Below are 22572 nucleotides of genomic sequence, written 5' to 3' on the forward strand. Positions count from 1 at the left end.
CAGCATGTGACACTCCCTGAGATGCCAGCTGTTATAGTTTTCAAAGATGGAACTTATTTTGTGTATGATGGTAAGTTATAGATCAAGAGTAATATGTCAGTAACATGTATTGGATTCCTCCCCCCTGCATTTTAAGGATTCTAGCCCTAATACGTCTCAGTCCATATGTTGTTACATACTTCTCAAAAATATAAAAATGTGTGTTGATTGTGCACAGTCTTTGATAATTTAGAGATGTAAAAGCAGTGCCATGCCGGCTCAAACTGTGGCTGTCATCTGTGTCATGTGCTTCAAAGTAGGTAGTTCCTCATATTTATTAATTATAAACAGGCACTCGGTAAGTTTCAGTTGTGCACATGGTGCTTTGCTAGGCCTGGTGTATATTCTAATTCCTTCCCCTTCCCCAGGTTTTCTTTTCCAGTTGACTAGGGGTTCTGTAGCTTTGAGAATGTGCTGTCCTCATATAGGTGTTCTGGGGTTCCTTCCCATTAATATTTTTACCTGAAGTTGTTGGTTTGGTAGTTCTACAAAATTTGAAGTTCCACAAAGTCTGTTGATACCTCTTTCTTCTTCCTGGATGTTGCCACTTTGGTTACATATGGGTTTGGATCCTGACCTACTCTTCCATGAATGGGAGGGCTCCTTCCGTTTATGGAAATGAGTCAGATCCAGTAGAGGCTGCATCTCTGCTTACTGAAACTCAGAGTCAGAAGAGGGAGAAGGCTATTTGCATGGTTGTCACTTGGCTGCACCACCTGCTCTGAAGAGTACCTCAATCCTCTGCAGCAGATTATAAAAGGGGCTCCCATTGAGTGGGACAATTGGCTAAAATTGCCTTTCACCTGCAGAATTATCCATTTTTGAGTTCCACTCTGAGCAATTTTGAATCCAAACAGTAGACTGACACTTGGAGAAACAGTATGCTCTTAGTATGTCCAACCAGTAGATCGCGATCTACCGGTAGATCCCCGGCTGATCCTTGTAGATCGCGGGATCCTTATTGTGTACAAAAAGTTACGGGGGTGGGGAAGCTAAAAAAAAAAACCCTCTGTGCAATCCTCCCCCCAAAAAGCTCAATAACTCTGGGCAATCCACCCACCCCACGCACGCTCCTCCTCCCTCCAATGACAATGGGTAAATCACTGCCATTTTTTTTATACTGGGAGTAGATCACAGTCTCTTGGGAGTTGGACATGCCTGTTAGAAGAGGACATGAGTATTCTATTTTTTCTTACACTGTTTTTTTTTTTCTTTTGAAAGAATATGAAGATGGTGATTTGTCATCCTGGATAAGCAAGGAGAGATTTCAGGGGTATCTTAATGTTGATGGATTTACTCTGTATGAACTTGGAGACACAGGTAAGATGTCCTTCCTTCAGAACTTTATTGTATGTTACGTTAACACTTTTGTATGTAAAGTCAGCTGCAATTTTAAAATGCTGCTTTATGTTGTACTATGCCTAGGAAACATCAGATGATTTTCTGGATTATGGATTTTCCACTGATGCATGTCCCTTCTTCAGATCCTTCTTGAATGATGCCAAACATTCACACTACTATTAATGCTAGTAATCAGCCCTCTTCAAAACTCCCTTCCTATGGAAAACTAAATCTAGGCTAGAACTGCTCTCCCAGACATGATATCTTTCCATGGGCAGCAAATTTCAGTCTTGTAATCCCCCACATATTTTGAAATGGGACAGTTCTCCTGTAACAGTAACCGGCTGAGCATTGAATTTTTATAGGTGATAGGCATTGTGTAGGACACACACAGAATAACTTCAGAAGAAAGTTTAATAGTAGTGATGGAGTTTCCAACTTAAATATTCTATTCTGCATCCTAAATTTAGTTCTATCTCTTTTTGCTTTTTAGGAAAACTTGTGGCTATTGCAATTATTGATGATAAAAACACTTCTGTTGAACATATTAGGTATGTTGGTGTGTATACGTGATAAAACATAACAAACCATTTAGAAATTCACACCTCTTGAACGTCATACTGCATGAACCCTGCTCCAATCCCTAACTTGTCCGTTGTTTGAGTATGTTGTTTAAATACTAATATAAAAGGAAGCTGCACATCAAAAACAAGCCATAGGTTTATTCAGATATTATTAATAAAGGGATAAGGGTGTGGTCCTATGTACAGTTGCTAGGAATTAAGTCCCATTGGAAACACACACCCCCCCATTCATGGGATCAGGTTTCCATTTTCTTTTTTTCGCCAATTTTTTTCTCCAAATTATTACAAATTAAACCAATTTAATTTAATTTATTACAATCTCATTTTAAAAAAGCCTGGTTTCCTATCCCGTTACAGGATATGTCTAAGATGCATCTCCACTGCTGCATCCATTGTCACTTTAGTCTCTAGCTGGCATCATTTCACTTGCCATTGTTGTCCATTCATTCAGCTGCCTTTTTTATCACCCTTTTTATCAGATATGATTGAGCTGTATGTCAGACATATGAAGCTTCTGTATTGAAGGGCACAGACAAATACAGTTGTACCTTGGTTGTCAAACGGAATCAGTTCCAGAAGTCCATTTGACTTCTGAAAATGTTCAAAAACCAAGGCACGGTTTCTGATTGGATGCAGGAACTTCCTGCACTCATTCGGGAGCTACGGAAGCCGCGTCGGACGTTTGGCTTCCAAAGAATGTTTGCAAACCGGAACACTCACTTCTGGGTTTGTGGTGTTTGGGAGCCAAAACAGATGAGTACCAACCAAGGTACTATATGACATATAGTATGTAGTGGCACAAAACTGAGTAGAATCTAGATTTCATGTATATCGGGAGCCATGGAGCAGTCTAGATGTAATGGGCAAACCGTACCTTGGCCTTCATAAACAGGCTTTATGCTTAAATATTCACTTCTTATCTGCATAGCCCAGTGTGTTTCATTGCTGAATGTACAGCAATGGTGTACAATACCATTGCTGAATAGATTCTGTTTCTGTTCATGGAAATACTGTGAAATGTTTCTTTTTACAGGTTGAAGTCTATTATGCAGGATGTTGCAAAAAATTATAGAGACCACTTTCATAGGTACATGCATGTATTTAATCACTTGTTAATTGTTCCTAATCGTGTGTTAAGTGGGTTGAATAAATACTGCAAATTCTAGTAGTTTTGACCGTGACAGTTAACAACAAATCCATTCATAATAGCTAGGTAAACTTAAGACTATACCGATATGCACAAATTGTCCAAATTTAGGAGAGAAGTAGAAGCAACTAAGCTTTAGGCGTTGCATACGTTTTGAAAATGTGTGTGTGCTGCATTTTCTGTAAAAAAAAAAAAGACTTTTAAAATACCCTAACACATGTATGTCACAAATTTGTTCTCTGGCGGAGCACCTTCTGATGTCAAGATAGAATAGAAACTAGGTTCTTCATTGAAAAAGTACACATTCACAAATAACTGTAATGAGAAATAAGTAATAATGAAATGGAAAAGCTTTCATTTTATTAGATCTCTAATATGTGCGCAGATCGGTTTACCATATTGACATCAATTTAAGCTGCAATTATTAGCCACTTGAAAATAAAAATATTAGCTCAAGCAGAGCAAGATACTTTTTCCTTTTTTAAGCTTTCAGATATATGAACAGACTGCCAGATCCTTAATGGCTGTAGCTAGATGTTTATCCTGGCACTACTTTTCTGAGAATAGTTTCCTGGTCCAAAGGGACCAAGGTACAGGAGATAGCAAAGATGTACAACAATGTTGCTACCCATGGGTTTTGTTCAACCAAGGGCAGCTCTTCTGGAGGTTGTAAATTGCTTGTGCACAAATGATGAAGCGTGAGAGTGGTTTAGGGGAATGCAGAAGCAATCTAAACAATGCTCACCTTTTTATCTAAGACAGTGCATTTAACATTTACATTTTCTACTGGGACAGTTAAATTCTTTACCAAGAAAAAGGAAATGTGCAAAAATATTCTATTTTTGTGTACTCCATATTCGGTTCTTAATTTTTAATTCTTTTCTTGTTGTGGGGAAGGGCAAGGGGTTGTGCTAGTAGGCACTGGAGTGCCCCTCTCACATTCCTGGCCACTACTAGTAGTATTGTTTGGCCTGTCCAGTTTCTTAGGATCCAGTAACTCACAAGGGCATAAGATCCAATTGTTTAAACAAAATATGCACACAGTCCCATGCTTTTGCCTAGCTATGGGTTGCATCCAATGCTCTGTTAGCAGAGTTCTGCTTGCACATCGAGACTTCCATTTCCTCTCTTCCCCCTGTGTATCCACAAAATCTGCACAAATAGGGGAGGAAGAAGAAAGTCTGTTGTATGAGCAGAGCTCCAGCATTGGATATGGCCCTGTGTTATCAAATCCTCCTCACAAATACAGTTGCTGAAATTAGACCATTTTTTATAATTTGAAGAAGAAGAAGAGTTTGGATTTGATATCCCGCTTTTCACTACCCGAAGGAGTCTCAAAGCGGCTAACATTCTCCTTTCCCTTCCTCCCCCACAACAAACACTCTGTGAGGTGAGTGGGGCTGAGAGACTTCAGAGAAGTGTGACTAGCCCAAGGTCACCCAGCAGCTGCATGTGGAGGAGTGGAGGCGCGAAACCGGTTCCCCAGATAACGAGTCTACCGCTCTTAACCACTACACCATACTGGCTCTCTAGTATTTGAAGTAACTGCCGTAACAACAACAACATTTTATTATTTATACCCCGCCCATCTGGCTGGTTTTCCCCAGCCACTCTGGGTGGCTTTCAACAGAGCATAAAAAACAGAATAAAACTTCAAACATTAAAAACTTCCCTAAACAGCTCTGCCTTCAGATGTCCTCTCAGAGGGCCGGTGCAACTACTGAGAAGGCCCTCTGCCTGGTTCCGTGTAACTTCGCTACTCGCAGTGAGGGAACCGCCAGAAGGCCCTCGGTGCTGGACCTCAGTGTCCGGGCTGAACGATGGGGGTGGAGACACTCCTTCAGGTATACACAAGATTCTAGCAGTGGATAATTCATGGAAGTAGAGCACCTGACCTATTGTACACTGCTTTGGAAGAGTTGTACTAAAGGGTGGTTTGCAACTAAAATGAATGGATACTGCTTTAGAACTGTCTGTTTATTGTCCACATTTTTCACTAGCCAAGAAAATATAGTGGAAATAAAAGTGCAGATCTATATTAAGAGGAGAGTATCGCTAGAACTCTGAAAAGGAATAAGCATGTTAGGAGTGATAATACAAAATAACTTTTTGTTGTGGGTCTCATGCTATCTTTTCACTAAGTCACACATCCCTTAAATCAGGATCCCTAATTCCCCCACTCCCCATGGGTTGGTGAGACCGCCCTAATAACAAAAGACGATTTAATACCTGACAGTGTTCAGGTGAAGTAGCTGTTACTACTGATCATTGTGGTAACAGTAACTTCCTTTGAAGACACACTTTCAGTGCCGGCCAGCTGATTGGCTCTGGGAGCAGGCATTCAAAGGAGCTTGCTGTAACTGCTGATCAGCAGTTGCAGCAAATCTGTTTGGCAGAAGCAGTTTCAATTCAAACCTCCAAATGAGGAACCTCCAAGTTTGCCTCCAAGTTCTCCAAATATAGATGGATACAGCTTGCTGTCATTTTTTAAAGTTAGGTTTAATTAACAATTTTTATTTTGACTCTTCACAGGAGCTTCCAGTTTGGCCATATGGATGGTAATGAATACATGAATAGTTTACTAATGGAGTAAGTATGTTTTTGATTCATGCTATTGATATCATTTGTGTAGTAAGTTTTGTATTTTGAAACTTTGTTCTTGTGTTTGCAGTCAGCAGGTTACAAATATCTGTAGAAAGAGAGCATATAAACTTGGTAGATGTGTGAAAGTTGATCAGTACATGCATTGGTTTTGCACAGTGTAGGATGAGATACTCTGCCCAGTGATTGCCTTCACAAGAATAGATTCAGCATGTTTCCTCCATGGAATCACTGTAAATCCTGGAAATTTATCATGAATTGTCTGTGCCAAAGTTACACACTTGTCCTAATTTTATGATTTGTACTGTTTTGTGTGTGTTTGCATTTGCATTTAAAATAAATAGCACTTGGATATGGCCAATATGCAATAAAATCAGTTTACTTTTAAAGAGAACACTTCCATTATATATAAAACCTAGATATTTAAAGTTTGTATATAACTTTTTCCACTAGATGGCAGGATGGGATAGTAAATGGAGAGAGAAAAGGCACATAAATGGGAGCTGAACATGAAATACACACAAACACACACACATACTGATTGAGGCTTATATATACTGTGAAATGATTATACACCATTAAGGAGAAAAACGTATTAGGAACTTATGACTTTGTTTTACATGCTTGATGGATTTTGAATTTCAGCTATTGTTGCTGAGCTTTTGTGGCCTAGAAGAGGCGTATAAAGCTCTCAAATCTCTTTGAGAGGATTCAGAAGGGCAGCTCTGGGTTGTGTTTCATTGTTTCAGCAGAGAAATAACCCATGTTGTTCCTGAATAGAGGCTCAAATTACACCAAAGCTTAAGGCTTGGAAGCTTACATCTGATACCTATGTTTCCCAGTAGAAATGAAGCCAGATCAGGCAGGTCCAACTGGTTGAAATCTCAACAATTTTGCTGAAGGCTCCCCCAAAAAAGCTCATCAACTTTGGTCAATCCAATGGGTAGATCACTGCCAATTTTTTTTTTATAGTGGGAGTAGATCACAGTCTCTTGGGAGTTAGATATGCCTGCTGTAGATAATGAGAAGCCATGCTTAGCTCTCCTTTGCTCGACCCACTTGACAAATTACAATATTGTTCCAAATGTAGCCTGTAGATGTAGTTGGCAAAAGACATGCTGCTGGAGACTACAGCAAATGGTGCTTTGGAGCATGTTGTACAAGTTAATAGCTAGCTACAGTGGCAGTCTAGGGGAATCAGATTTCTGTCTATCAAGGTTGCCTTCAATTTGCTCTAGATACCATGACTTGCTGGCTACTAGTGTAGTCTTCGAAAGCATGTCAAAGTGCAAGTAGATAAATAGGTACCGCTCCGGCAGAAAGGTAAACAGCGTTTCTGTGCGCTGCTTTGGTTTGCCAGAAGCGGCTTAGTCATGCTGGTCACATGACCTGGAAGCTGTCTGTGGACAAATGCTGGCTCCCTCGGCCTATAGAGCGAGATGAGTGCTGCAAGCCCAGAGTCGTCCGCGACTGGACCTAACGGCCAGGGGTACCTTTACATTTACCTTAAGGTAGTCTTGTCCAGATTCACTTGTTGTATCTGCTGCTCCCCCTCATTGTTAAGCATTGGGAAAGTGGACTATGAAACCTTTGTCAGAAGCAAGATGATTAAAGCTGAACCTTGTATGATTTTTCAATGTCCTAAGAATGTGGCAAATACTCCACTACCACCACCACATTTGGTCTTCCTGCAAGAAATGAGTTGAATCACTTGTTCAGATACTATAGATAGGATAGTTGCAAAGTCAAGTTGCCAAGAAGCTTTTATAGTTCTTATGTGCTCTGTTAATAAACTAAATGCTGATAACTGATAGCTTTTTCATTTTTTTAGTTCCTGACTTGTTCGATTTTACTGTTTCAGTGATCTGAAAATCCCCACTATAGTTGTATTGAACACATCCAATCAACAGTATTTCCTACCTCATAAACATATTGAGAGTACTGAAGATATGGTTCAGTTCATTAATGAGATCCTGGAAGGCACTGCAGAAGTAAGCCTTTCACTATTATTCAAAATCTCTTTAACCAATACTTGAATTGCTCAAAGACCTATCAGTTTGTTGACTAACTTACTTCATTTCTGTTTTCTGATTTGAATGTGCAATACCAATGTTCCTTGAAAAACAAGAGTCACTGGAAAGAACTAACATCGGAGACAGCCTGGGGACAGGTCCTTGCAAGGGACCCCAGGAATGTCACAAGAAAATAATTTTCCCTTTCAGTGGAAAAACATTATATATCAGACTACATGGTGAAGAAATATGGATGCAAGCTGAAATATAATTGACTAGTGCTAATGCCTGTTTTTACCTTTGAAATTTTAGGCACACGGTGGAGATGGAATTCTTCAACGGATCAAGAGAATAATTTATGATGCCAAGTCTACTGTAGGAGTAAGTAATGTCCCATCTCTGTTAGATAATGTCTAAGCGTATATCAGATATAAAATAGGGACAGTACCTGCCAAACATCCAGCATATCCAGGCCCTCAGGTTACCCACCCCAGCATCAATATCAAATTTGATCACATGATTTTGGGTGCTGGGTTCTGTATTTTAAACCAGTTTGTTACAATATATCTGCCTTTTGAAACACACATCTTGGCATCAGGAATCCAGACATATGGTAACCCATATCAGCAGTGTCGCTTTTGGCGATTCCCCTTTAAAATAGCTGAAAAACTTCATTTTCTAACATTTATTTTTAGATTTCTGGCAAAACTTTAAAAAGCTCATCAACTTGGCCGAAAAAAACCTAAAAAACTTTTCTGTCCGGATTTTCACTTTTTGAATTATGCTAACCCTAGCTTAGACTGAGAGATGGGGCACAGAAATCCTTTGAAAATCAGCTTCCCTCTTTAAAGTGCTCTCCATGGAGTCAAGCAATAATCCTTGTGTGGACTGCTGCCATGAGTTTCCAAGACAGTTATAGCTATTCCCAGCAGCTGCAGGAGTTGTAGAGATATACAATATGTACTACTGGTAATCCATTTGACAAGTACCACTAAAAGATGCAGCATTTGTTCAGATCTTTAGCAGATGCTTCAATGAACTCTTAAAACTTGCTTGTCAACTGGTTCAGCTACCTCCTCTCTGTACTCACGGCACATCTGGAAACCTGAATGTTTATGTTGGCCTGCCAGAAACACAAACAGCCAACACAAGAACAATAAGTTATATATAGGTCTGTGCACATATTTCCATAAAGACATAAAATCTGTTTTAGTAGCAAAGCCTGCATAGATGTACACGAAACTTAGTTTGTGGAATTGCCCTAAAATAGAATAACAATTATAATGGCTTCAAGCAGGTAGCTTTGTTGGTCTGACGAAGTGTGCATGCACACGAAAGCTTATACCCAGAACAATCTTAGTTGGTCTCTAAGGTACTACTGGACAATTTTTTAATTATAATGGTGTTAATTTGGTCTTAACTTGATGAATCGAAGATGTTTGTCGGGAGATGTTGGGAAAGATTGAGGGCACAAGGAGAAGGGGATGACAGAGGACGAGATGGTTGGACAGTGTTCTCGAAGCTACCAAAATGAGTGACCAAACTGCGGGAGGAAGTGGAAGACAGGAGTGCCTGGCGTACTCTGGTCCATGGGGTCACAAAGATTCGGAAACGACTAAACAACAACAACAGCTTAAAACACTGTAAATATCAGAAGCTTTTAAATCAAAGAAAAGTCCTACTAAATGCGCACTCCAATCCATGTCTGTGGAAAAGCTTAAGTCCCATTGAGTTCAATGAGACTTGGCCCCAGGTAAGTGTTTATAGCACTGAAGTTTTACAGTGGAAAAGACCCTGATGTTGGGAAAGATGGAGGGCACAAGGAGAAGGGGACGACAGAGGACGAGATGGTTGGACAGTGTTCTCGAAACTACTAACATGAGTTTGACCAAACTGCAGGAGGCAGTGGAAGACAGGAGTGCCTGGTGTGCTCTGGTCCATGGGGTCACAAAGAGTCGGACACGACTAAACGACTAAACAACAACAATGCTTTAGTAACATTTGCTGCTTCTTATCCACTTGATATACTGAATGCCAACCTTCGAGATTTTCACAACTGCCAAGTTCATTGGTTCATAAACTCCCTTTAAAATAAAGTCTTTAGGTGAACGATCTCCATTTGCCTGATGCTTCAAGGATCTGCTAAGTACGTAATTCCCACTGTGTTTTTCTGCATTTTATTTCCCTCTGACTTACTCTTTACAAACCCCCTTACCCAAAACCATGTGTACATATACCTTCAGCTCAGGATAACACTCCATGTATCTGATGGACCGTATTCCATGAAAGCTTATGCAGTGATATATTTGTTAGATGTTGTTGAATTGTCATTAACAGCTAACTATTTCTCAACAGTCTGTTTTCAAGAGTTCCCCCCTTCTGGGCTGCTTTCTCTTTGGTCTACCACTGGGTGTCATCAGCATCATGTGTTACGGAATTTGTATGGCTGACTCTGATGGAAGATTAGATGAAGTGGAGGCATCTAAGAAGGAAAGTGCAGGGCGGGAACTGACTGATGAAGGCACTGAGGAAGAACAAGAGGAAGAAAACAGTGAGAATCGTCTAGAATTTCCAGGTGGCGAGCAAGAACAGAAAACTCTATTTGAAAAGAAAAAAGACTAAATTGCTTAATTAAAAAATGTAGAATTTCAAAATATAGACTTATTTATTGAATTCATCTATTTACCTGTGACCTTCAGAGATGATGAACTTTTTGTTTTACATGCATGTGTTCCAATTGCTTGACCTTGAAGAAGAATGAGTGGGAAGTCTGGGTTTCAGAGTCCTTTATTATCTTTATCCTGCTGAAAAGAAATCAAATTAAGGGATGTATGTATGAGCTATTTTACAGTGATGCACACTGAAGTTAGGTGAAGGATTTGCTTCTTTCTTTTCTAGCTACTGAGAACTGGTTAAAAATTATTTTAACTACGTCGCCAAAGTAAATAAAACATTTAAAAAGGACAGCAGGAATCTTCTCAGCATAGAGTGAAATCTGTAAATTGGGAAACATACATTTAGGACATTACATAAATGCTTTTTAAAATAGTATTGCTTTGAAAATCAATACGTACTTCATTTCATTTTTTTTGTTTTTTTATAAAAAGATGTAAATTTTAGATAATCTGTTACAGAAGTCTCATGGCAGTGCTAAACGCAGGTATTGCGGTCTCTTCTTTAGTTTTTTTATGCAATATTAATCTTTAAAGTAGTATTTGTTTACTGGGTCCATTTGCTATTGCATTATATTGGTCCAATATGGTGCATTATTAAAAATTCACTTCTGTATTTAACTTAATAGGAAAAAACCTTGCTTTTAGATGAGATTTCCCCAAATCTTGACAAAACTAAGGGTTTCATTTGCTCATGACGAAATTAGTGAAAAAAAATTATGTGTGTCTGCTGCATGATTAATGACAAGTGTTTCTTCAATATGCCAAAATATTTTTTAAGGTGGGTTAAATCTTGCAACAACTGTGACTTCTGCAAGTGAAAAACACGTAAACAAATATTTTATTGGCTTGTTATCAGTGATACCTGCATTTGACATCTCAACTACATGTTGATTGGACAGAGCAATTTAATTATCTGAAGGACTGTTAACACTTATAGAAAAGGGGGATATTTGTCGGTGCAATACATTTTCATTAACTGTTAAATCACATAAGTCATCTCTAATACTATCCCTTGACATTGAAAGCAACTAAACTCTCTCCAGAGTTAAGATCTCAAGGGATAAGCTATAAGATGGTCTTTGGAGTATTGATACCATGGTGATTACCATAGCAACCAAACCTATGCTGCTCATTTTCAGAACTACGGCTATGGCACACCCAGTTGGAAAACTGAAAAATAAAAGCTTCCCAGCTTGTAAACAGCTTGGTAAAGCAGTTTGGTATAACACGAATGGCTACATATGTACATTCTCAAAAAAGAAATTTTAAGCTTGGATAAAAAAAGTTTTAAGGAATTAAGACTAGAAGATAGAATTTTTTGTCCTCCTGCAGATAGGGAAACCCTGTAGTACTTTAAAGCCAATCAACTTTCTAAAACATTCTAAGCAAACAAATTCGACTTACATAGTTTTGTTATTTAAAAGGAAATTAAGCTGATAATAACACAGCTGTTTTGAAAATGCATGGGTTTTTAAAGTAGGGTTCTCCTTGATAAAAGTGAATGTTGCTTTTCAAAATAGGAAGGGATGAGAAATGTCAAAGTATTTAGCACTTTCACTGACAGTTGTTCTTTGCCCAAAAAATAAATTGCTGATATTTAATTTATACTTAACAGAAATATTCTAGCTGTGACAGTTTGGCTTTATAAAGAAACTTTGTTCCGGCTTTTGTTTAAATTTAAAACAGCTTGTGTTGCTTCTGAACACTGATAGAAGTTATAAATGGTATTTTGTTTGAGGCAAGGTTCAACTCTTGTCATGTCATGCACAGTTGGTTTTTCACATAATTGAGGTTTTGTCCAGTACTGCAAAACTCCCCTATGCTTTAAGCATAGGACAGACAGAAGAGTTTTTAGATTGTACCAGGATAGCATTTCTATTTTGTTGGTGTTATATGTTGTTTACAGAAGTAGTGAATGTCAGCACAAGAAATCTGAATTCATCAACTATTTCACACGACTTCTTAATTTTGTGTTCTTACAGCTTTTTTTAGATACAAATAACAGCTACATGCTATATAGTAGTTTTTCTAGTGCTGAATCTCGAGAGCATGCTTTCAACAACAACAAAATCTTAGCATTTATACCAATTTATAGGATGTTAAGCAGAGTTAGAGTGGTTTGGACAGTGGCAGTTAAAATAGGTATATGTTTTTGCCATCCAGCATATGGAATGTCAAACTCCCTGGCGTTTACTGAACTCAAGTGTACTGCCATTTCATTTCAGCTTCATAACATTGCAGTTAAAGTAGATTTAACTGAGCATTCCCCCTTTTATGTTGGGAATGAATAACTTGTGGTATAAAACAAAATGACTTTTTTTTTTGATCATGTAAAGAGCTCCACACAGTCAGGTGTCTATTTTAACTTGAATGGAAGCGCTCCAATTTTATTTTACCTTGTTGAATTTATCAGCTGTAAATGTGTGGCTTTTTTCTTTTTCTTTTTTTTTACAATAATAAAACATTTAAAATTACTGCTTTTCACTCCTTGGTGCTCTATTTGCACGTAGTTTGACATATATAATAGAGGAGATATATAAGAAACTGGGATCAGACCAGCATTCTCTTTCCCACATGATTTTTGAAACCCACAAGATGACATTGGCCGCAGCCTTCTTTCACTGTTGTTCTCCCAAAATTGGCATTCTAAGGCCCACTGCAACTGCTGTTGTTAAAGTTAGTAATTAGCCATCATGACTGGTAGCCATTGTAATAGACTTATCTTCCATGAATTTGTCTATTGCTCTTTTAAAGCCCTCTAAGCTGGGAACCATATTGTGATAATGAACTCCATAGTTTAGCCATGTGAAGAATTTTGTATGTGTGTGTATACGGGATTTAGCATTATTGGATGATCCAGGTTCTAGTATTATATGTGGCAACCTCTCTAACCAAGTGCTTTCTCCACACTATAGCATACTTTTATACAACTTCGTACTGTCTCCTTCCCCTTACTTGAAATTTTCCTAAATAAAAGAGCCCCAAATACACGTCGTCTTCATAGGGGACTTAGGGAGTTTCTTCAGCCCCTTAATCATTTTACACTTCTTCAGTGCCCTTCTTGAGAGGCAGCAACCAGAAATGCACACATATTCCAAGTGTAGTAATACCATATGTTTGTGTAAACGTACTATAATATTGGGAATTTAATTTTAGATCTAATAACCCCTAGTAAGGAATTATCCTTTTTCATGGTTGTTGCTCAGTCACTCAAGGTTCTCATTGAGCCATCCACCATGACTCCCAAGATCTCTTTTTTTGTTCAGTTGCAACTAGCTCAAACCACATTGGTGTACAGTGGTACCTTGAGTTACAGATGCTTCAGGTTACAGACTCCGCTAACCCAGAAATAGTAATAATAATCGGGTTAATAACTTTGCTTCAGGATGAGAACAGAAATCATGTGGTGGCGGTGCAGCGGCAGCAGGAGGCCCCATTAGCTAAAGTGGTACCTCAAGTTTCAGGTTAAGAATGGACCTCCAGAATGAATTAAGTTCTTAACCCGAGGTACCACTGTATATTTAAAATTGGAGGGGAAAGTGCCCACAACATACTAGCATAAGATGTCCATTTAATGCATATATTGGTAGAAATGCCGCATAAATTTGCTTTGCAAAATGTATCTGTTGCATGCAAAAAAAATTGTATCAGGGTTTTCATGAGGGTTTTAAAAATAATCAGGAACTCGTGGAAATGGAAAACTGAATTTAATATTAGAATGATAAGAAATGGAAAAGCTGAAATTTTCATGTTTTCTCATTCCTAAGCGGGCCATAAACACCCAATTGGCATGTCTTCAGAGGAACATGTTGGCATCAGTCAGGCTTACAGCATGAAAGAATTGCCTTGAAAAATACTCACCATGTGCGAGTTTAATGTGCCCTGTATACACAGTGATATAATATTCAATCATGAACTGTGTTTTCCTTAGTTTCTTAAAAAACATAACCAGGGAAGAAGGCAATATACAATAATGAAATGCCTTATAAATCTGCTATGTTGTGGGCAAATGTTTTTTTCCTTACAGTAGTGCATGTTTTGTAAGGGATCATCAGGAGGGATGCTGTCAGTGCTACTAAACAGAAGGGTGTTTTATATTTGTTACCTCTGATGTACAAAGCAGAAGCACAGCACTCCCTTTCAATAGGTCATAATCATCTGTCATCCGCAGCTGGAAAAAGCAGACCTATTGGCACAACACTTGTCAGATGTTCTGATATGCGGGCGCATTTAAGTATAAGACTTTTGGTTGTTTATCTGAGACCTCTATTCTTGTAAACAAGGAAGTAGGCTATATCCCTGTGGTCTGACTTACCTCTGTTTATGACAGAGACTCTCAAATGCTGGGAAGAATATAACCAATTTGATCCAAATTTTACTGCTCGTGGGGATTGGGAAAGCATAGGTTCTCCTTTGGCCCACCTACTATTTCACGGTGTCTCTGCTTTGTTGATCTCTGAACTGCACAGGATGAAAGGCATTTCAGCTTCTATTCCATAAGGAAAGACCATTTTTGGCCAATATACTAGATCTTGCAAGAAGGAGAAATGGGTGTGTGGCTGTGTTTTCAGGCAACAACTATCAATCCTTAGCTGATGGGGTGCTAAGGATATTTCCTTGCACACATTTACCCAGTGGGACTGATTTTTATTTTTATTTTGCTACATGGATGCAAATATGGCCTTTAATGACCACATTTCAGAAGACATTTTCTAATAGTACAGTTATTTTGAGTAGGTGATTTCTCCTTTTAAAAACATTTGCAACTGAGAGAGGTTCTGCTCTTTGCTTTTGATTAAAAGCAATACTGGGGTTAATCTAAGTGTGTACTTCTTGTGCAGATCTAGCGCCCTGTGAAAGGCTAATTCTCATCAATTATCTCTGGAAATTCATATTAATGCTGTAGTAGCTGCTCAAACATTGCCTCTTGTGTAAATTCATAGTAGAGGCGTACTGTCTAAAGGCTTGGCAAAGGAGACTGGCAGTATATCTGTGGCAGCCACAAAACTCACTGGGCGACCTTGGGCCAATCATTCTCTTTCAGCCTAGAAATACCTCACATGGTGGCTGTGAGGATGAAATGTGGAAAGGGAGAACCATGCACCCCACCTTGAGGTGAGGTCCTTGGAGGAAAGTGGGAATATAAATGTCATGATCAATATATCAACTACAGCAGAGAAAGTAGATGCAAATAGATAGCTTGAGGGATAAACAGGTAATGCCTGCTATTCACACTGGGGAAAACATTGAGACTTACTACTGTATAATAAGGAAAAGGAAAGGATTCCCCCCCACCCCCCTTATCCCTCTCACTATTGGGATAAATGTAAACTGGCTGGAGCTGGTACCCCGATGGTGATAGGAATAGCATAGCAAGAGAATAAAGCTCTAACCAATAAAATAAATAAACTATTGAAGGAATGCAGTCCTGCTCATGCAGGACAGTGTTGGTAAGTCTCCAGATGATGATGATGATATTTATACCTGCCCATAGTAAAATCTCAAACATTGAAAACTTCCCGATACAGGGCTGCCTTCAGTTGTCTTCTAAAAGTTATATAGTTATGTAGTTGGTACTGTTTGGTGGAGTAGTTGAGTAGACGGTACACAATAAGTGAATGGGCCCCAGACCACCCCAAGCTTGGTGCCTGAGGAAAGTCACCCAGGTTCCCTGTGCCTAAATTGACCCTGCAAGGAATTTTGTTTGTGTTTTATATTAGTCACTGCATGGTGAATTAATAATTTATTTCGTGTCCAGTCGGACTAGCATTTTGTTTCATGTTTATATTGGAAATTACAAACTGCAGAGAATTTTTTTTATTTCCTAGTATTAGGTGTTGTATAGGTCAAGTTCAAGGTACAGGTAATATGCAAAGATGGTTTAGATTTAGAATATATATATATATATATATATATATATATATATATATATATATATATATATATATATATTCTTTTTTAAAACAAGCAAACACATCATTCTGCCAACAATCCACCTGATATTACAAGGATTGATTTGACGGAAATGCTGTTTCTTTTAGAAATGTCAGGCTGTTTAGTATGCGAGGTTTACCATTTGGCCCAAGGATCTTTATTTAGTCTGAATGACTGTAAAGGATATGGAATTATTCAAGGGTTTCAGCTTATCAGATGAAGCTTCTCAATATATGTATGCTACCCATGTAAGAGTTTTCTTTTGATCTTTAGTGCTCTGTGTGCGCGTTAGCTTGGGAGTTGTCAGTGTTCAGTTTCCTACATGTAAAAAGCCTGCATTTACAGAGAAACTAGAGATTTGGCTTTAGGAATTTGTGCTTCAGTTAACAAAGAATTCATTAACACCTCCATTCAGTGCACATCAAGGCAGATAAGCAACAACTGAATAATTTTGTCTTGACCTTCAGTGATAAACATATTCAAGCAAATTACTACTTTCCCTCTAGCCAAATGTTAATTTCTGTGATTAAAGTATTGCACACACCAACTTATCATTTTTGCCACTACTGTTGATCATACATGCATGCAATTGTTCGATGAATAATTATAAGATTGTTAATTAGAACATGGGGCATATATATTTCTCTCCTCTCCCATGTATTCACTGGCAGAGGGTGTGTTTTTTTAATGCCCCTAATGACTCCATTAATTATTAACAAGATCTGGAAATAACAGCATTTATTCCACTTGTAATAGCAAAGAAAAAGAAATACAGTACTGCTTAAAATCATTTTGTGAATGAAGGACAAGTATTTAAGGCAATGAGGTCTATTTTCCTTCCCTTGGCAAAATTCTTTGCTCTTCAGCCAATGCTATCATTACCTACTAAAAGGCATGTGATGTGTTCCACTCTGGAAACTGGCTGTGTGTGAAATGTAATGGGAACATGTGGAAAGATCCACATTGGTTGCCCTGTCTCCTGGCACGATGTATTAGATTAGAGGTATAAGGGCCAAAAATTAAAATGCTGGATTTTTTTTAACACGCATATCAGCTTCACAAATGTCTTTTCCTGCACAACCAAGAAGATGGAGATTTGGGTTTAAGGGCTGCAGCTTAATTAAATAAACATAATTTAAAAGACTGCAGCAGATAAGATTGATAATCTGTGCAGGCATCCTATCTGGGTCAGACCTTGAATAATATAACCCCGGTCTCCCTCGAGCGTAACCCCACCCTGGTTCCAAGCCATGGATTGGAAGGTTAATTGGTATGTGTCTCTCCCATTCTTTCTCACCCACAGGGGTTGTTACCTCCACCTTTATCCTGTTGTCAATTAGCTCTGGATTTAGGGTAAGATTACCATATTTTTTTCAATGAATCCGGGGACACATTTCAACTTCAATGGATTTTGTATGGGGACTGATTTGTAAATCCGGGGACTGTCCCTGGGAAACGGGGACACCTGGTAACCTTAATTTAGGGCAGCACAGGTGTCTCCCCCGCACAAGGTGTTGAGTTGAGGGGCTGCAAAATTGATCATAGAATCATAGAGTTGGAAGAGACCACAAGGGCCATCCAGTCCAACCCCCTGCCAAGATCCATAATTGAGAAGGTCCATGGGGGGGGGCACCAAATTTTGGCCTTGTACAAATGATGATCGGTCTGGCCCTGTCTCTAACTTTCAGAAGTACCGTATGCAGCCCCCAAAGCCCAAGGGACACCCCTTCCTGGTCCACCCCAAAGCCAGCCAGCGATTAGAGGTAGATTAGAACATTCCCCTTTATGAAGTTGGTGCCTCCGGTGCTTACCATGGCAGCAAATTGTTTTAACTGATTTTAATATCGTAGTTTTGCACCGACATCATCAGCCCTGGCCCTGATGGTGAAGGGCAAGTGAGAATCTAGATTATGATGCTAATAAGAAATAATAATAGATAATGATAAATTTGTATTGTATTTCTTTCTCCCTGGCCACACAAAAGCCTCCTGCGTGGTGGGGTGGGGATCATTATAATATGCAGATCTCTGTATATAACCTCTGTTCTAAAAGTTGTTGGTGCTTTGCCGATGGAGTTTAGAACTGTGCTCAAGTTTTGCAGTCTTAAATTATGATCTACAGTTCTAATTTTACACCTGCTCTTCATCAAGGTCACTGTCGATGCTAAGGTTTGTGTGCGAGAGAGTTTTAATGAGAATATAATAAACATACAACTGATGCTATGATTGAGGAGCTTGATTAGGCACAAGGGCTAAAAATGTATCCAATGGTTTTTTGTTTGTCAAGAAAGGGCAATTCTGTGTCTGTAATATATGAATAAAACATTAGCTAGGTCATTAAAATGCATTGCTAACTATTGCTCTCTTAGAATTGTCATCTATTCATGAATGCATGGAACTGAAACACTATTAATATTAATCACAAAAAAACATTGCATCTTTACATTTCTATAAATGGATCAAACAGGTAATTTATTTTCCTGAAAAATTGGGAAGAGAAAGGGACTTCTCAAACTTTTCTTCTGTAAGGCAGCTTGTTCGTGACTGTACTGCCCTATGTAATCACAGTGTCCTAAGGAATTACTATTAAATTGAAGAGATTTGGATGGAAGTCCTATGGCTACATGGAAAAATAAGTGTGTGGGTTGATGGGGTCTATTTGTACTGGTTGAAAGCTGCAGCTATAATCAAGGTGTTAAAAGCAGGGATTGAAAAGCAAGCCAAACCTTGTTTGACTCCACAGGATGTGCTGAATTTAAAGCAGGGACTCCCACCCTAAATATACTTAAATGGGAGTAAGTCCTACTGAATTCTGTGGTTCCTGTTTCTAAGGGATGGTTGAGTCTGTTAATTTCTTTCACTTTTTAAAAGTGTAACTCGCTCTACGCAGGGCTGCCCTTGAAGCTGACTCAGAAACTCCAGCGGGTGTAGAATGCCATGGCGAGGCTCCTTACAGGGTCCTTGCCACGGGATCACATTCATCCAGTGCTTTACCAGCTGCACTGGCTCCCGGTGGAGTACAGGGTCAGGTTTAAGGTGCTGGTTTTGACCTTTAAAGCCCTATGCGGCTTACGACTCTCGTACCTACAGGACCACCTCTTCTGGTATGCCCTGAGGAGGACCTTAAAGGTCCATAAATAACAACACTTTGGAGGTCCCGAGCCTTAAGAAGGTTAGATTGGTTTCAACTAGGGCCCAGGGCCTTTCAGCACTGGCCCCGACTTGGTGCAACGCTCTGTCACAAGAATCCAGGGCCCTGCAGGAGTTGACATCTTTACGCAGGGCCTGCAAGATGGAGCTGTTCCGCCTGGCCTTCGGCTTGGACTCAGTCTGACCCCTTATATGGGATTTGATATAAAAAATTTCTCTTGGCTTTTTTGCTGGCCCATGTAGGACCAGCATGGATAGCTGGCTCAGGTAAATATCTGATGTTTCCTCCCTTTATGGTCTTGATTTATGGGCTACTACTAAAATGAGGCTGCATTTTAAGCTGCATTTTAAGCCGTATTTTAATTAACTTGTCCCCCCCCCCCATTATGTTTTATTGTAATTTATATTTGGTGTTAGCCGCCCTGAGCCCAGCCCTGGCCAGGGAGGGCAGGGTATAAATAAAAATTAATTTATTATTATATTATTATTATTATTATTATTATTGCAATGTAATTTATTGTAAAACAATGCAATTTTGTATGTTGTTTTCATAAATATATACATTTTCATCAATATATGGAATTTATATATACATTCATAAATATATACACGTATAAATATATACACATATACAGACACTTTAACCCCTGTTTATGCACAAATCTTGGCTGTAGAACTGCATTGGAAAATCTGGAGAACAGCGGATTTCAAAAGACGGCTGTTTGGTTCCTCCATTGTTTCATAAAGTATAAATCAGGTAGGTTTGCCTTTAGATGCAAACTGAGGTGAAATTTTCTCGCACCCATGTTCTAAGTTGATACAGATTGCACTGTTAAATTCAGCATTTACTACAAGGCTTTCACAATATTTGTATTTTAAAACACTGTCCATTTTACCTGATTTTGAGCACAATTTCAATAAATTAAATGTGAAAGAGTTCACAAATTTTTGTTGAGGGTCAACTTAATGATGCTTGAAAGACACCACATGCTGAAGGGGGTGTAGGTGAAAATTAACATCATTTTAGGTGTAAAATGTGTTTTTTTGTACTGAATCCCATAGTTGCACTGGTCTTACGTCAGGGCCAACTATTCACCAGCACCTTTGAACTTTATTGTATAGCCGTGTATATTTGAAATGCCACGACGTATTAAAATATCAGATATTTTAATCAGAAAGCCTGTGCTGGTGCAACATCTACACTGCAGAGTATCGATAATATTCACATTACTAAAACACTGGCATTTAGGGATATTAATTTCAATGCCTCATATATTAAAGAGTTCCTTTGGGTAATCATTGCAGAGTTTCAGCATCCAAGAACTGCAACAACAGCTGTTAGCTGGGTAACTCCAATCAACCCTGCTTAGTATATACATTAAAAGCAGGTTGGAGCTTTTTCAAAAGAGGCAAAGTGGTTAATTTTTAAAACTTAGCTCTAGAGTAAACCATTGTGGCTAATTTGGCACTCATAGCCAAAGTCATGCAGCATAATCTTATTAGTTTATGCTGGCAGCAAGGCCTTGTCACAGACCAGAAACTGAATAGTGTGGTCAACATTCTAGCAACAATACAGAGAATGTAATTCAAGGGAAGATGGGAAACCTTTTAAATAGAATCCACTATACAGCCTCCTCTTTGCCAAAAGGGCATTAGGGCTTAAAGAAAGCTAATTCAACCATCTCCATGTGTCTTGTCCTACATGTTTTGAGATGGGCAATGGTGGTTACTCACCAGCAAGGAAAGTCATTCTTTAAGCAAGCAAAGGCATTATCTTGTTCATCATTGTTTTGTATATTCCAGGAATGGACCGACCTCAATGTTCCTGCAAAATCAGCAGCCTGCTAAGCCCCTGTTAGAGGGAGGTGATTACAAGTCTATTTTTAGTAAAGCTCTAGTGCAGTGGTTTTTCAATTGTACTAACTTCAGAGGGAAAACTACATTAATTTATCTGTTGAGGTACCTCTAACTGCCTGACCCAGAGCTGAAGGTACATTGGTCCTCACCATCATGTGGAATGAAATGAGAGTTTGGCCTAGACCTAAAACATACACAACATTCCCACGTGGCTTTGTATTGCAATGGGAGATTGTTGATGATGGGCCAGATTCTTGCCTGCCATTTTCACCTGAAGAACTGCAGATTTTACCAAAGTGTGACGAAAGATGCCCTGGTAAACTATTTCACACTGCAACTTGCAATTCAGTAGTCAACCACATGCTCAATACTCAACAGGTGAGATGTCACCTGTGTATAAGCCTTTAGAAATTTGCAAATGTGCTAAAAATAATAATGTTTCTCTGCCTTTGTATGCTGCAGTGGCACAGGTGCAAGCAGAGACTAATTTCATGTGCGGTGGATCTGTGAATCAAATGAAGAACATTTATTCATGCATACAGAAATAGTTGTAAAACCCTATAACTTATGTTTCCCTAACTGAAGCCAGGCAAATCAGTTTCGGCTAAATGCTTTGGAAAGAGGTGGAACTCTAGCAAAACCTGAAACTACACCTTCCAATAAAATGCCATGCAAAAGTTATGCAAGGCATAATGAACAGGAAAATTACAGTGCAGTGAAACATCTGGCAGTTACAGCAATCAGAAGAATCCTAGCCTTTGTAAGCAAGCTTATAAAAGTGTGGAGACTCCCAAATATGCACAAGATGAAATAGCAACTGGAGGTACCTGATTTTTTTTTTACATCAGTTATGACAAAACTACTTATTTGCAAACTCCCGGGTGTTGCTTTTATATGCATGTTTAATTACTTTCAAATACATTCGTGGGGGTGGGTTGGGGAGGGGGTGCCCAGTATGTCGGCGGGCTTGCGGGGCGCCCCTGGGGGGCGGTGCCCTGGCGTGCCGCGCCACCAGCTCCAATGGACGAAGACGGGGCTGGCTATCCTGTCCCGCCCAAGCCTGGCAAGCGCCCCCTCCATTTTGGCGCCCTAGGCAATTGCCTACTTCGCCTAAATGGACGCGCCGGCCCTGACAGTGACCTTCCTTAACAAATTTGCTTTGAAGGTGGCAGGGGAAAGCATATTCAGAAGTGAAAGTGATACATAAAGTAATAATAAACTTTGCATTATTTC

General features: G+C 39.1%; 1 protein-coding gene across 1 annotated transcript in view; it reads left to right on the plus strand.

The window, feature by feature from the left end:
* TMX3 (thioredoxin related transmembrane protein 3) overlaps positions 1-22572 on the plus strand; it is a 53084-nt gene that overhangs the window by 10159 nt on the left and 20353 nt on the right. Inside the window, exons 9-16 of the mRNA XM_033154824.1 lie at positions 4-70; positions 1261-1359; positions 1874-1931; positions 2998-3051; positions 5644-5700; positions 7574-7703; positions 8037-8105; positions 10080-10302. Of these exons, the coding sequence (XP_033010715.1) occupies positions 4-70; positions 1261-1359; positions 1874-1931; positions 2998-3051; positions 5644-5700; positions 7574-7703; positions 8037-8105; positions 10080-10302 (757 nt within the window). The remainder of the gene's footprint in view (positions 1-3; positions 71-1260; positions 1360-1873; positions 1932-2997; positions 3052-5643; positions 5701-7573; positions 7704-8036; positions 8106-10079; positions 10303-22572) is intronic.

The sequence above is a fragment of the Lacerta agilis genome, chromosome 7 (assembly GCF_009819535.1).
Source record: "Lacerta agilis isolate rLacAgi1 chromosome 7, rLacAgi1.pri, whole genome shotgun sequence".
NCBI lineage: Eukaryota > Metazoa > Chordata > Lepidosauria > Squamata > Lacertidae > Lacerta > Lacerta agilis.